Here is a 15,557-nt window from a genome sequence, read left to right as displayed (position 1 = left end):
GGCTGGTGTGAGGAGAAGCCTGGAGTTCCAAGCCACAGCCTTGAGGGCTGAGCCCCTCATGCTCTGAGCTCAGAAGCAGGAATGCAGGCCCGGCCCCCAGCCCCCCATGGCCCTGCAGGCGTCCTTCTGAGGACTTCCTGTCTCTGAAGGCACGGCTAGGAGACTCTCCCTGTGATGTGTATACCTGGTGGGGTGGCGGGCTCCCCTCTGCCAAGGCTCCCTTAAGTCAGATTTTTCTCCAGGCAAAGTCCTAGGCCCTTGCCTCTGTTGCACAGTCCGGACCGTGGTGGGGGGTCGGGGGGTGGGGTGGGGGTGGGAGATAGGCAGTAGGTTGAGGCTCCAGGTGAACTCTTGAGGGTGGGGGGACGGGGAGATATGGGGGCAAGGAGGCCAGACTCCGAACTCAGTGCGCTGGCACCGGCCACCCCAGCTCGCCTGTGGGATGCTCTGGCTCAGCGGCTTTGGCCCCATCTGGACGCAGAACACCACAGACATCGTCTCCTCCGCGCTCACGTTCCTGGAGCGGCTGGGACCCTCGGTGAGTAAGCTCCAGGGAGCCCCAGGGTAGGAGGGAGCGCTTGGGGGCCTCCAGTCCCACCAGCCCCTGCCTGGGGCTTCAGACGATGACCCTGAAATGCTTCTTCCTGTCCCCTCCCCAGAACCAGGTACAGAGTGCTCAGAGCCTCAACCTTACCGGTGCTGAAATAGATGAGAAGGCACCCCCACCCCCCACCCTCCTCACCCTGAGCTGTTTGTCTGATGTTCCCCAGGCCTGGCTGGGCACTGAGACGTGGGACGTCCCCAGTCTGCTGCTGATCTCTCCGTGTGTGATCCTCGTCACCACCCTGGTAAGGCTCCTCCTGACCTGACCTCGTTGCTCCCCTCCCATGACCCCAAGACCCAGTCCCTACCTTGTCCCCTTTGACCTACGGACTAGACTCTGTGGGTGGGGCTGAGGAGATGCACCTGTCTTCTCCCACCCATGTGCCCAGGCTGGGGTGGGGGTGGGGAGAGGCACCTTCTTTCCCAAAATTGGTTTGCAGTGTTCTTGGCTGGGGAAAGGAGCTGAGGCAGTGTGAAAACTGGAGTAGGAACACCCCACCCCACTAAGAAAGCTTCAAAGCATAAGAACCTGAGGGTTGGGGAAGGAGGGAGCCGGGAGGACATGGTTGGGGGTACCCTCCCATCCAGGTGAGCAGTGGTGCTCTGCAGACAGTTCCCAGGAGAACAAGCCTGCTCCAGACACATGGAGGGGCAGGGAGCTCAAGCCCCTGGGCACGCCGTCATCCGGGGGCTGCTGCCAGCATGGTCCATGATGCCAGTTATGCCCCCAACTAGGTGTGGCTCCTCCTGAGGACTCCCCCAGAACCACCCAGCCCGCTGCCCCCCGAGGACAGGCGCCAGTCGGTAAGCCGTCAGCCTTCCTTCACCTACTCAGAGTGGATGGAGGAGAAGGTCGAGGATGACTTCCTGGATCTGGACCCCGTCCCCGAGACCCCTGTGTTTGACTGCGTGATGGACATCAAGCTGGAGGCCGACCCCACCTCCCTGACTGTCAAAGCCATGGGTCTGCAGGAGAGGTGGGTGCGGCAGAGGCGCATGGAGTTTTTAGCTCCCTGTCGAAAGGGCAGATGCCTGACTCTGACTGCCAGGGCCCAGGGCAGAGCTGAGCTCATAGCCCCATCAGTGCAGACGTGCTCTTCAGGTCTGATTCATATAGATCTGAATGCCCCAAAGTGAACACTAGGAAGCGTTGTTACTGCGCTCAGACATGCAGGCCTGCACAGGTGTACACACGTGCACACTCACACATGCAACTCTTGCCCGGATAGGTTTCTTTACTGTAGGACTTGTTGGGAGCCTTTAACATGCTTGTAGTCATTGTAGATTGACAAGGGGTTGTGTGTAGCCTTCCTCAAAGTCATCTGACCACAGAACCCTGCTTTCATAGTGTCTCGTAGAGTTCCACAATGCACATGTTGGGAGGTGTCAGAGCCCTCTTTGCAGAGCCTGGCTGGGTTAGCTAGATCCCACCAGGGTGTGTTGTCCGCATGATGTCATGGAAAGAGCACTAGAGGAGGAGTCAGAAAACCTAGGTTTTTGTTTCAGCTCTGCCACCCCCTTACTGTATGTGCTTGGGCAATTCTTATCCCCTCTGTGGCTTTCAGTTTCCCTTTCTAGGTAATGAGGGTAATGGACCACTAGACTCTGAACACAGCCAGGGTCTGCTCGGTCCACTCATCCTTGCTCCGCTGTGCTACCCCTGGGATCCCGTCTTTCCCGAGCTTCTCCTGGATGAGATGTCCTTGGAGGCTGTGGCCCTGGGGGCTGGGGTACCGAGGGTGGAGCCCTGCTTCTCTGCCCCAGGCATGTGCCCTCTCGGTGAGCTTCCCCTGGCTCTGGGAGCTGCCTCTGGCAGGAGCACAGGAGAGTGCGGGGAAGGACTGTATTGAGGGGCCTCACATGGCAACTTTGGGACTGGGGCCCAAGCCCACACTCAGTTAGCTACTCTGCTGCGTGAGGCAGGAGCAGGTGGCAGGCTTAAGCCTTGAGGCTGAGCCTCACGCTGTCTGTGTTGGGGTGACGTCGCGCCCACTCTTCTCCCTGGGAACCATCGGGTTCCTACCCCATCTCCCGCTCCCTCATCCTCCTCCTCCAAGGCCCGCAGCTAATGGCCCTCCCTGCTCCTGATACTCACCGCCCCCCCTTCCTGGTCCTTCCAGGAGGGGCTCCAATGTCTCCCTGACCCTGGACATGTGCACGCCGGGCTGCAACGAGGAGGGCTTCGGCTATCTCATGTCCCCCCGCGAGGAGTCAGCCCGAGAGTACCTGCTCAGTGCCTCCCGCGTGCTCCAGGCTGAAGAGCTTCACGAGAAGGCCCTGGACCCCTTCCTGCTGCAGGCAGAATTCTTTGTGAGTCCCCCTGAGCCAGCGTTGGTCCCCCGAGCCAGGCTATGGAACAGGGTTCCCCAAACTCAGCATCTGATGAACATCATTTCATTCCACTGCTCCTACTGTCTTGGGCAAGCTGCTTCCTCTCTGGGCCTCAGTTTCTCATCCAGAAAATGGGGATAAAGATAACAGGGGTGTTGCAAGGATTGGAAAGATGCAGAATGTGTGCAAAGTGCCCATCAGGTGATTGGTGTTTGAGGCATTCTGAAGTCACCATCACCTAGGACTGTCCTCCGAAAGCCTTAGAAAGCCTTCTCTTCTTTATTTGGAGATGTGGGGTGCTACACTACGTGGCACCAGGGATTAAACCTGGGGCCCAGCAGTGAAAGTGCTGAGTCCTAACCACTGGCCCACCAGACAATTCCCGAAAGCCTTCTGTTCTGACTTTCCCGTTTTCCCACTATCCTTTTGCCTGGCATCACCAAACAATGTTCATCCTCCTTTGAAATCTCTCAGTTCTGTGGCTCCAGCTTAGGGTGGTCCTGATTACCTCCCCCTCCAGGCTCTTAATAGCAGCCTCCAACTGCCTCCTGTTGGACTTTGAGGGGCTTATAAATGACCCCCTGTTTTTCCTGTCCAAGCACTTAACCAGTTAAGAGCTGAGATAGAGAAGATCACAAAACCACCTTTTTGCTGATAAAGGCTAGATAGTTTTTGTTCTTGTTTGTTTTTTGTTTTTCCATTTTGACTGCTCTGAGTCTTTGCTGCAGACTACAGGCTTCTTTCTCTAGTTGTGGCATGCAGGCTTAGTTGCCCGGAGGCATGTAGGATCTTAGTTCCCTGAGCTGCAATCGAACCCATGTTCCCTGCATTGGAAGGCAGATTCTTTATCACTGGACCAGCAGCGAAGTCCCAAGGCTAGGTTTAACACAAGAATTATGTATGTAGCAGTAGTGAGCTTCCTAATACCAACTGCCAGAATGAAGCAACTTTCCCACCACCCCAGGCAGTGCAGGCACATTGCCAGCCTCACCCCATGGGGGTGCCCTGTAATTCTTAGCAGGAGGGTCTGGGGAGGAGGAGGAGGAAGGAAGGGGCTAGTGCCCCAAAGCCAAGTTTCTCAATCAAGCACCTCATCCGGTAACTCACCCACCTTGTGGGCAGGATTGGGCAAAAGCCAGGAGCATTTGGAGAGAGTCGCTCCTGGGAGAAGCCTGAGGGATGGGGAACCTGCATGCCTCCCTCGCAGCTCCCCTTGCCCCAGGCCACCTGCTCCCTCGCAGAACCAGATGGCTCTCCTCTCTGGGCAGCCCTCCATCACCTCTGACCTGTGGCTCCAAAGTCTCCAGCGTGTGGCCCAGCCTGCCTTACCTGCGTTGAGCCAGCCCCAGCCGCCGTTTCCAGACTCAGGGCCCCATCCCCGCAGGGCTGTGCACTTCAAACTCGGCCCTCGCCCCCACCCCCATGCCTTTGCAGTCACCATCCCTCACCCCAGAGGCCCCTAAGATGCCTTCCTTGGCTCCCCAGCCTCAGTGCCATCCTCGAGGGTGTGTGGCATGTGCTTGTCATCTCCAGTTTCGTAGTTCATTGTCAGTTTCACCCAGAGAGGAAGGAAGTGAGGGTGCTCGCATACCCACCCCATGGGCACTTCTGCACCTGCTTTCTATTCTTCTGATCCTCACAACCACCCTAGAAAGTGAGTATCGTGATCCTCATTGTACAAAGTGCATTCTTAGTGTGTCCACAGTGAACACTGATCCGTGACAGTGAGAGATGACAAGGGTGCTAACGTGTGTAGACAGAGGGAAGGGGCGCGAAGAGAGGACAGCCCCTGAGGAGTCATCCCAAAGGACCTGGGCGGAGGGGTAGCAGTGAACCTTAAAGGCTGAGAAGGATTAGGGTTGATGAAGAGGGAGGCGACCAGTGCTCCCCGCAAGTGGAGTGCCGCGAACTCAGACGTGGAGGCTAGCCAGACACTGACAAATTAGCCACAGGGACGAGATGGGCACAACTGGAGGGTGGGGCTTTTGAGAGCAGCTGGTGGTAAGGATGGAGAAGGAAATGGCAACCCACTCCAGTGTTCTTGCCTGGAGAATCCCAGGGACGGGAAAGCCTGGTGGGCTGCCGTCTATGGGGTTGCACAGAGTCAGACACGACTGAATCGACTTAGCGGCAGCGGCAGCAGTGGTGGTGGTAAGGAAAGGCCAGCTCCGAGAAGACCTCACATTCCAGGCAGAAAAGTTCAGACTTGGCGCTTTTGACACGCAGAGTGATTGAGAGGTGCAAATACAACGCTGGGAGGCCCAGAACGAGGCTGCGTCCCTGCTGGAGAATCAGGGAAGGCTTCCTGGAGGAGGTGGCATTTATGGTGCACAGGAAGACATGAGATGAGGATGGGATGGATGTTACTACCGAGAAAGCAGCACGACCTGCGGTCCTGAGGCAGGTACCCACCTGGGGCAGGAACACAAGTCAGCAAAGTCACTCAACATGGCTGCAGTGCAGGGTGCAGAAGAAGGCAATGATTGGCTGGGTCACTTCTCCGTTCATCAAACGTTCACTGAGTGCTGACTATGTGCCAGGCTGGCCCTCCATAAACAGTGGTGGTGATAACATTGATTATGCTCTCAGCATGCGCCAGGACTGTTCCAGATGCTTTTCCTGTGCGCTCACTCATTTAATAGTCGATGTTTGTTGAATGAATGCATGCATTAAGCCAGCCCACAGCTGCTCTGAACCCTGTGTCTTCCTCCTACAGGAAATCCCCATGAATTTTGTGGATCCGAAAGAATATGACATCCCTGGTCTGGTGCGGAAGAACCGATATAAAACCATCCTTCCCAGTGAGTACTCGCTGCCCCTCTCCTGGGTGCCCTTAAACCCTGAGGGAGACTTTAACTCCAGCATGGGCCTCCAGGGTCACCAGGCAAAGGGATGGAAGGTGGGGGTGCCCGGCAAAGGGAAACACCCCTTTAGAGGGCAGAGGGCTCTTGGTTCCTTCATACGGGACTCTCCAGATCTTTGCCCTGGACAAGCATTGTGCTGGACTCTGTGGGAACCCCGAGAAAAAAAGGAACAATAACAGCAGCTCTTAGACAGGGCATGGTAGCTGAAAATTGTGGTCACATCCCTGGTCTCTTCAGAGTGGACAGGTTTTAAAGAGAGGACATTAAGGCTCAGAGAGGTTAAGTGGCTCATCTACTATCACACAGCTAAGACGTACAGAACCAAGTTTGAAACTAGGCCTCTGTAACCTCAAAATTGAGCTCTTTTGTCTACCTGGAGTTCAGTTCAGCTAGATTATGAATCCTCTAACAGGCAGAGCCACCCCACAAGGGAGTGAGCTGCCTGTCAGGTAGGAAGCTCCCCATTGGCTAGGGTATTCAAGCTAGAATGCATGAGTGGTCCTCCTGGAAGGTTTGATAGGGATTTCCCCCCTTTAGGGGTGGTTAGACCAGGTAACCTGATAGTCCTCTTTTAGCCTGGGATGTCATTTTCAGGTAACTTTCATCAGGCCCCTGTCTGCCTGTCACCGCTGCCAAGTTTTGGCCCAAGGCCCTCGGGCTAGCTTGGGGCGGGGGGGTGACTTATTGAAAGCAAATCCCCACAAACCTACTCCACTCAGTCTATGAAGTAAGGAGGCTTTAAAAAAGCAGTTTTGCCATCAGTATCTCCAACAACATGTAAGATGTCATGACTTATTTTTAACTTTTAAAGTATCGACTTGTGGTTGCTATGGTTACGCAGTGTCTAGGTAGTTCCAGTTAAACAAAGCACCATTTAAGGCCAGGATTCGGGGCTGCTTACCTCTTCCCTCCTCTTGCTCCCCCCTCCACCCACCCAGCCCTACCTGGAGAGAAGACTTCGGGTACCCCACGGTCTCGGGCTTTGCCGGCCACTCAGAATAGCCACTGGGGGAGTATGAGAGCCAGGCCATCACTCCATCTGGTCCCCACTGGATTCCTGAAAGGAATCCAGCCTCCAGCCATACCCTACGCCTGCAGCCCCCGAGCCCAACAGAGAATCTTCTCTGTAGCAAGCAAGAATTGACCCTGTGCCCTCAGAGACTGGGCTGGGGTGGGTGGTAGAGGCCCCTCTCGGATCAAGGACACCCCGAGGCTTGCTTTCTCATTCATTCAGAGGCTACTTCTGGATCCTAATCTGGGTACCATGAGGGGAGGGAGGGGGCCCATGCAGGGCTGCCCGTTCCTCTCCCCTGGTCACACAGAACCGCCTTCCGTTCACCCTCACTCTTCCTCATACCTGACTCTCCTCCACGCCCCTCACCGCGAGGGCTGCCTCACCCCCACCCTCCCCTCCACAAATCACCTGCCCAAACCTCAGGCACTTGGGCCAGGGCATGGAAGGGCTGGAGGGGGGAGTTTTGTGGGTGTCCCTTTCCATTTCATATTCCAGGTTTGGGATCCTCCTTTTGGCCTGTTAGTTTATAAGTTGGTTTAATTGATACTTGCAATGATATCAGTGACAGCACCAACTTGGTCTGTAGTGACTGTGTGCTGGCCTCAGTTATGGGTCTGAGGACTCATTATTAACGGCCATTCTTGAACACTCTAACAGGAGTGAGGTTGTGACGGAAGGAATGTTCCCAGTTTATGGAGAAGGCACGGGGCACTCAGTAAATGGCCTGCACTGACACCACCAGGCCTTGAACCCAGGCTCGCCGGTGGGCGGTGTAGACTCCTGACCGCTTCTGTGCAGCCTTTGAGGGCCCTGCACAGGGCTCACTGGCAGGGCCTTTAGTCCAACCCTTCTTCCACAGGAAAGACCCTGGGGGCCAGAGAAGGGAGGAAACGTGAGCTGGTGACAAAGCTAGACAGAGCCCCAGAACCCAGGCCCCAGCCGCCCCCCCACTACCTCCTGGCTCAGTCCCAGTCCCTGTGAGTTTCTAGAACAGACTAAATCAATACAGGGAGGCTCTAGCGGAACAGAATAAATTCTACTCTAGGAGGCAGAGCACGACATAGCGAGAATCTGCCGCTCTGGGATTTGACAGGTGACTAGACTGGGGTGGGGGTGAAGCCTTATGGACTTGTGTGTTGTCTCATCTCAGGCTCAGAAGGCTTTACTCCTTTCATTGTGATACTCTCCCCTGGCATCCTACCCAAATCTTAGCTATAAAGTGCTTTACAGTTGACATAGCACTTTCCATCTGTTTTCTCATTTGTCTTCCCAAAAATCGGAGGAACTAGGCATCTTTACCCCCATATTACAGATTGGAAAACTGAGGCTTAAAAAGGCCATGTGCTTTACAAGCTTACACAGCAGGTTGAGGACAGTGTATACTCAAACTCTTGCTGGCCCTGCTGTCTAGGATGTATCCCCTAGGGGATTTCTTACTGTCTGAGCTGTCTCCTCCCCAGAACATGAAGCACGGAGAGGACTAGGCAGCTTAAGGGATGCAGGCAAGGGTGGCCTGGAGCCTACAGAGGGAGAGAGCCAAGGCCTCCCTGTACCATTCTCTTCAGCCTGGGTCCTCACCTTCCTGACTGGGCCACAGGGATGGGTCAGTGTTTTGCTTCTGGCAAGGGAAGAAAGAACTTCTGGTCCCAAAAGAAATGTAGGTGCCCTGACATGGACCAGAGAAGGTGGGCCCACACAGGAGGGATTGCACATTCAAATCCCAGCCTCACCTGTCTCCACTACCTCAGACCCTCACAGCAGAGTGTGTCTGACCTCACCAGACCCTGACGACCCTCTGAGTTCCTACATCAACGCCAACTACATTCGGGTATGTAACCCCATCCCAACAGCGTCTCCCTAAAAGGGAGGCCCGAGTCAATGGGGTCCATCCACTAGGCTTGTCCCTCAGTCCGTCCGGTTCCTTCCAGCCCCCAGGGAAGAGGCTAAGTGGGGGGAATGGGCCCTGGGAGCACAACAAGTGACCCTGATGGCCTGGACTTGGCTGGTCATAGGGCTATGGTGGGGAAGAGAAGGTGTACATCGCCACTCAGGGACCCATCGTCAGCACGGTCGGCGACTTCTGGCGCATGGTGTGGCAGGAGCACACACCCATCATCGTCATGATCACCAACATCGAGGAGATGAATGAGGTAGGCCCCGCTGGACCTCACCAGGTGTCTGCTGCTTGGTGCCCTGCACCAAGCATCTTGCTTCCTTGTTAACCCTTTCAGGAATCTTGGGAGGTTGGTATGTTCACCTTGCTGCCTTGTCAGGGAAAGAAATGTGAGGCTCAGAGAGGTTAAGTCAGTTACTCAGAGCCACACAAATGGTCAGAGGCAGGGCCTGGAGCTGGTCTCTCCACCTCCAGGACTCAGGATCTTAAACACGCTGCTCCACTGCTGCCCAGCCTGCCAGGGCTGATGCTGGCTGCTTCCATACTCATCACAGCCCATTGAATTGAAGTCCCATGAAGGTCCTTCAAACTGAGTATTACTTCCATTTCCCAGATGAGGAAACTGAGACTCAGAAAAGAGAAGTAACTTAACAAGTTACGAAGCTGAGATTTGAGCTCTCTAGCTGCAAACCTCTTGCCCTATTATCTGTCTCCACGCTGGCCCGGGACAGGCACGGGGGAGGGCGTGGCTGGGGCTCTGGGAGTATCTCAGCCTGATCTGGACCCCTGCAGAAGTGCACCGAGTACTGGCCGGAGGAGCAGGTGGTGCACGATGGCGTGGAGATCACCGTGCGGAAAGTCATCCACACTGAGGATTACCGGCTCCGACTCATTGCCCTCAGGGTGAGGCCTGGGGCAGGGCTGGGCTGGGCTGGGAGGAGGGGCCGCTCCGCAGCCAACAGGGTCCCAGAGGCCAAAATAGCTGAAATGAAGGCATGTGTCACTCCAGGCTTTACTGATGAGCAGGGATGAGGGGAAAGCGGTGAGTGATCTTGCAGATCAGAGGCAGCACCAAATTCTCAGTGCATTTCATATCACTGGTGTCTGTCCATCCACACTGTCATTCATAATGTCTTCCAGCTCTGCTTCAAATGTACCCAAGGCCAGAACTGTCTGGAAGAGGGGGCTTCAGCAGCTTCCGTACTCCGCCTGGAAACATCCCTTCACCTGGGATGCTGGGCTTCCAACCTGTAGTACCGAATCTGTCCACTAGACGACAGGCGCTTTTTGCTGCGTTTGGGTAGCACAGGGAGGTTGTGGTTACAGGAAAAAGAGAAGAGGACATAAAAATTATGAGCAGTACAGAACAGCCCAGAAGAGTGTGGGGAGGTATCCTCCCGCCCTGAAGATTGCGCTTCTTCCAGGCTCAGCATAATAGAGGAGATTGTTCTTTTGGCGTCAAGAAAATCAGTGCATTCTGCTTTTGAGAAATCTTACGACCCCTGTTTGGGAAAAGTGGCACCACCGTAATTATCCCAAAGTCTGCAAGAGGTGACCTAGGTGCCAGGAAGCTGACATCCTATTCAGAAACAGTCAGGGAGGCCCACTGATGCTGGCAGCCACAGGGTCCGAATAGGGTGTCAAGGGCATGAGACTTGTTCCTCTGAGCTGCCCCCTCCCACTGGAGAAGGTGAAAGACGGCGTGTCAAGGAGAAGTCAGCCCCTCGAGGGCAGTGCCCAGTAATCATTCCCAGGCTATAGGCTTGCTTGAGGGCATTTCAGAGGTGGAGGACAGAGGCTGTGGTAGCTGTAACAGCCAGGTAGCCCATGGAGCAGCTCCCTTTTTCCCCTGAAAGAGAGGCTGGGGCTGCCACATCTTCTCAGTGCTGTGGGACTGGTCAGGCAAGAACTGGGACCACTGGGCATTTACTTTTGTCCATAACTTTTACAAGCACCTGCCCTGAGCCTGGTTCTGGGTTGGGTACTGGGAAAACACAGAGCTGTCCAAAGCCTGGACTCTCTCCTCAAGGAGCACCTATAAAATGGTAAGTCCTGACCTAGTAATAAGTAAAAGCACAGAAGAAGGACATGTTGTCAGCTAGGGTGCTCAGGGAGGGCTTCCTGGAAGTGGTGGTGCTGAATGGGGTTCCAAAGGATAAGAGTTGGCTGGGGAGCAGACATGTGGAGAGAGCATTCCAGACAAAGGGAAACTAAAAGTAAGGGCACAGAAGATAGAACAGCTCTGTGTATAAATGTACAGGAAATGGGGGAAACATAGGTTTGATCTACAAACCATTTGGAGTACAGAAGCGTCAAGTACAAGTTCGCAGGAGGAGGACTTGGGCCTGGAGAGGTGGAGTCTGTACGATGTGTCTTATCTGCCGGGACTGAAGAGTGGGGAGGGTGGGTTTTAGTTTTAGAGCAACAAGAGCTATCAAAGCGCTCTGAGAAACTCCAATACTTTGGCCACCTCATGCGACGAGTTGACTCACTGGAAAAGAGTCTGATGCTAGGAGGGATTGGGGGTGGGAGGAGATGGGGATGACAGAGAATGAGATGGCTGGATGGCACCACCGACTCGATGGACATGAGTTTGAGTGAACTCTGGGAGTTGGTGATGGACAGGGAGGCCTGGCATACTGTGATTCATGGGGTCGCAGAGACTCGGACACGACTGAGCGACTGAACTGAACTGAGCAGTAGAACAGCATGGGCTGTAGACAGACCATTTGGACCACTGTCAAGAGACGGTAAAGAACAAAGTGAAGGTGGTGTTGGTGGAGAGGATAGCACTGGGACACTGGTTGCGGGGGGCCAGGGGTGGTGGTGGGCAGGAAAGTATACTGAGGCAAGAGGAAGGGTCCCAGGGCTGTTGTGGGGGTGACTGGTCTGACTGTGAAGGGGCAACCAGGAGACAGGAGTGAAATGGAGAAGGGGCTCCTCTCCTCTCTTGGAAGATACTGGAGTCACTTGGGCAAAACCCATGTAAAGACCAGTGCTGACGCTGCTCACCAGTCCCCGCTACCCAGCTGGCTTCGAGTCTCTGACTGGTGCCACTGGGCTGTACAGTGTAGATGGCAGAGGTCCGAGGCCCCACTCCCTGTGGCCTCTCTCCTGTGTTTCCTTCTCCCGTCCCATCTCCATCTCTGGGCTTGTTTCTGGGCTCAGAGAGTTTACGTGTATCTGGGGTGGGCCTCTGTCTCCTGGACAGAGCGGGGCCGAAGAGCGAGGCCTGAAGCATTACTGGTTCACTTCCTGGCCCGATCAGAAGACCCCAGACCGCGCACCCCCACTCCTGCACCTGGTGCGGGAGGTGGAGGAGGCGGCCCAGCAGGAGGGGCCCCGCTGCGCCCCCATCGTGGTGCACTGCAGGTGGGTCCTCCCAGACACCCACTGGGGCGGGGTGGGGCTCCTGGGCGGCCCCGCCCCTCACCCTCGTGCCCTGGGCCCTCAGCGCAGGGATTGGGAGGACCGGCTGCTTCATCGCCACCAGCATCTGCTGCCAGCAGCTGCGGCAGGAGGGTGTGGTGGACATCCTGAAGACCACATGCCAGCTCCGTCAGGACAGGTCAGCTGAGGGTGGGGCCCGTGGGGAGCTGGGGGGCCGGGGAGAGGGCAACAGAGAAATGTGCATTAATTTTTTTAAACTCCATCCTTGTAGAGAAAGGGGACAAAAAGAAGCAAATGTAGAAAAACATAGGAAACCTATTGTGCATAGGGGACACCCCACGGGGACCGACCTGTGGACAGATGGGTGGAGAAGCAGGATCCAGGCAGTTGGTAGCTGGGATGCAGAGGAGAGAAGAACAGAGCTGGTGGACACAGGGGCAGAGGCTGAGAGTGGAGGGTCATGCCATCTCTGTCCCCGCTGTCTATGCCAGAGCCAGGAGGGACAGGAAGGGCAGGTGGACGTGGCTGGCTGGCCAGGGCTGACCATTCTAAGCTGCACAGAGGTCCTGATGTGCCTCCCAGAGGAATGGCACTCTGTGGGTCTGGGGGCGGCTCCGCAGCCGTTCTTGCGTGACCCGGTCCCTTCATCTGCCGGGTAGGGGCGGTATGATCCAGACGTGCGAGCAGTACCAGTTCGTGCACCACGTCATGAGCCTCTACGAGAAGCAGCTGTCCCGCCAGTCCCCGGAGTGACCACACGGCTCCCCGAGGTCCTCTGGTACTTCCCAGCCTGAGTCGGGGCCCTCCTCGCAGCCACACCCAGGGCCCTGCCTTAGGTCCCGGCCTGCTCCCCGTCCCTCCTGCTTCCTTCTCTTCAGTTTGCTCCCCCTCCCCAGCTGCCTCGGCCGGACCCCTGCCCCCCAAACATAGCTCTTCCTACTGTACATACTGGGGAGTGGGGAGGGTGGGGGAGGGGCTGCCATGCCAGGCCTGGGGCCCCAGGGCCTGACCCCAACCGCGTGACCTGGGGCCTCAGTTTTTAACGATGGTTTCACTGCTACTTGATCCAAAACGTTTCCCTGCTGCAACTCCACGTGTCCCGCCGCAGCGTGTTCTGTCCGTCCATCATCTCTGCTGTCTGTACCGAACACTGTGTCTCCTCAGCCCAGGAGAGGGGTCGTGAGCTCCAGCCCCCCAGTGGCCCTGGCACAGGTGCCTGCCTCAGGCCCCCAGCCCCGCTTCTCCCAGCAGACAGGTTGCACTTTGCCCCTAGTTCCTGGAACCAGGATGGAAAGGAAGGGACTGAAGACCCTGGAAGTCAGGCACAGGAAAGTCCTGAGGGGTTGGCAAAAAGATCACAGCTGGGGAGAGGTCTCTGGATGGGGGTGGGGGAGGAGGATCGCATCCAGGGGGACCCTCAGGTATCAGACTCCCTCAGCAGGCAGTGACTAGCCTGTGGGGCAATGGTGAGAAAGGGGACACATAGGGGAGAATGAACCCAGGGGACCTGGGCCATGGTGGGAGACGGGGAGCTCTGAGGGTAGGGTAGGAACTCGGCCCCAGATCCGTGTGAAGCATTTTTCTGTATCGCTGTGGGAAACCCCTCCCAGAAGTCTCGCCACGTGTAGCTCTGAGTGTGTCCCGTGTTCATGTGTGTGTTGAGAGCCCGTCAGCAGGGCGTGCATGACTCTTTGGCAACATGTGTTATCTTGGAGCCACGTGTTTTTATTGGTGACTTTAAATATTTATTCCACGGCAGACAGACATTTGGTGTCTTTTTATAATTTGCTCATGGTCATTGAATAGAGCAATAAATGGAGCATTTTGAGCAAACCTAGCCTCGTGGGTCTGTGTGATTGCCTCTCCCCTCTACTCCCTGCCTCCCTATACCCCCGTCTTCTTGCCCCTCCTACTAGTACAGATGTGAGCCCGCGCGCACACACACCCCCCACCCCCCGCCCCGCACACACCCTGGCCCTTGAGATCCCTAGTGCCCCCTTGTGGAGGTTGGGAGATGGCATGAATCCAGATTTGAAATTCCAAAGTCCGCTGAGCAGACTTCTCACAAACCTGCACCCTCACACCCAGCCAGGAGCCAGAGGTCCTGCGGAGCTATAGGGAAGGATGTCAGAGGCTTTCATAGAAGGAAAAGTGGCTGGCAGGCCACCAGCTTCGACAGAGGGGCCAGAGATGCCAAAGTCAGAGTAGGGGGACCTTCAGACTACACAGGCCCCTCCCTGTTGGCCAGCCCACTTATTTGCCTTGCAGGTACCAACAGCAGCTGCAGCCCAGCTGCAGCTTGTAATTTGCCTTGTAAGGCCTGGGCTGAGAGTAGTCCCGCCCAAGGAACCTGGAGAATCTGCCCCTAGACCAAGATCCTGTGCCTTCCAGACACTCCCACTCTATTCTTACCCCAGCCCCCAGGGATGCAGCAAATGTAGCTGTCCTGCCCTTGCTGACAGGTATGGGTCACCCCGGGGCAAGAAGGAGTCCAGGGCAGGACTGTTGACCAACAAACAGGTCCTTACAAGGTCGCAGAGCCTTGAGTAGGCTGGTCAAGGGTCTGGGCTGCAGATTTACTGCAGACAATGAGGAAAGAACAGGGGAGTGGCTTAGACAGAGGTCTCAGAGAAGGGCATCTGCTCTCCAACTACTCTCCAACAACGGGACGGGCCATCCTGTCCCTCCGCCCAGATCCGGGGTTGAGCAGCAAGAGTGGGATGGGGAGGAAGAGCTAACATTTCCCCTTCTCTCCTGGGGGTGGCCCTGTGAGGCCACTCAGGTTGTGTAGGCACCAAGTGCAGAGCACGGCATGAACAGTGCTCCCTGGACTCTCCCCCAGTCACCCACTCCTGGTCCCTGGAAAACACAGACCTGTTCCTTTGTTCCCCAAGCCCTATTGGACACAACACTACCCTGAGCCCCTCAGCTCAGAGAGGTCCTACCCAACAGCAGTGAGAACCCAGACCTCTCCACAAAGGAACAGAAAAAGTACCCCGGGACCACCACGCTTGGCCACCTGCCTGCCCAAACCCCTGCACTTCCTCCAGCCCTGGCCCCAGCTACCCCCCAAAGCAGTGTGCCAGCTGGCTGGGGCAGCTGTGGAGCCTGAGTAAGGGATCATCCCCAGGGGGCCAGACATTTAAGGAACCAGTGATTCCTGGTGATCACATTGCTGGGACAAAAGAAAGAGGAGACTGGTCAGTCTACAGCCCAGGCACCAGCTGAGTCTCCAAAGCCGTGGGTGGACACAGCCTTTGAGGGTTAGAAGGGACTGGTGACACAAAGGTAAGGCCTTCCTCTTTCCTGAAGAAAGGGGCAGAGTCTGCTTTCTGAGCCCAGAGTGGGACAGCAGGAGCTGGGGCTGAGGAGATGTCTCCAAACCCAGAGGGAGCAGGTAGAGAGATGTCATCGGATGAGGGGGCAAAGTTTAGCCCCAAACCTTCTGGCTTGGAAGAAG

General features: G+C 56.0%; 1 protein-coding gene across 6 annotated transcripts in view; it reads left to right on the top strand.

Annotated features, from left to right (window-relative positions):
* Window positions 1-13,925, top strand: part of PTPN5 (protein tyrosine phosphatase non-receptor type 5) — a 58,671-nt gene extending 44,746 nt beyond the window's left edge. For 5 of the 6 annotated variants that reach the window (XM_055416022.2, XM_055416023.2, XM_088832210.1 and 2 more), the window contains 11 exons: window positions 431-538; window positions 771-848; window positions 1,339-1,580; window positions 2,724-2,913; window positions 5,651-5,735; window positions 8,562-8,641; window positions 8,826-8,963; window positions 9,500-9,610; window positions 11,919-12,079; window positions 12,162-12,275; window positions 12,757-13,925. In XM_055416022.2, the coding sequence (XP_055271997.2) occupies window positions 431-538; window positions 771-848; window positions 1,339-1,580; window positions 2,724-2,913; window positions 5,651-5,735; window positions 8,562-8,641; window positions 8,826-8,963; window positions 9,500-9,610; window positions 11,919-12,079; window positions 12,162-12,275; window positions 12,757-12,850 (1,401 nt within the window). In that variant the 3' untranslated portion in view covers window positions 12,851-13,925. The remainder of the gene's footprint in view (window positions 1-430; window positions 539-770; window positions 849-1,338; window positions 1,581-2,723; window positions 2,914-5,650; window positions 5,736-8,561; window positions 8,642-8,825; window positions 8,964-9,499; window positions 9,611-11,918; window positions 12,080-12,161; window positions 12,276-12,756) is intronic. The other variant, XM_088832211.1, reaches the window with a different exon arrangement.
* Window positions 13,926-15,557: the final 1,632 nt, after the last annotated feature.

Source organism: Moschus berezovskii, chromosome 25 (assembly GCF_049115385.1).
Source record: "Moschus berezovskii isolate FMDL1 chromosome 25, NW_MosBer_1.0, whole genome shotgun sequence".
NCBI lineage: Eukaryota > Metazoa > Chordata > Mammalia > Artiodactyla > Moschidae > Moschus > Moschus berezovskii.
Note: the sequence above shows the minus strand (reverse complement) of the source record. Positions and strands in the feature narration are given on the sequence as shown.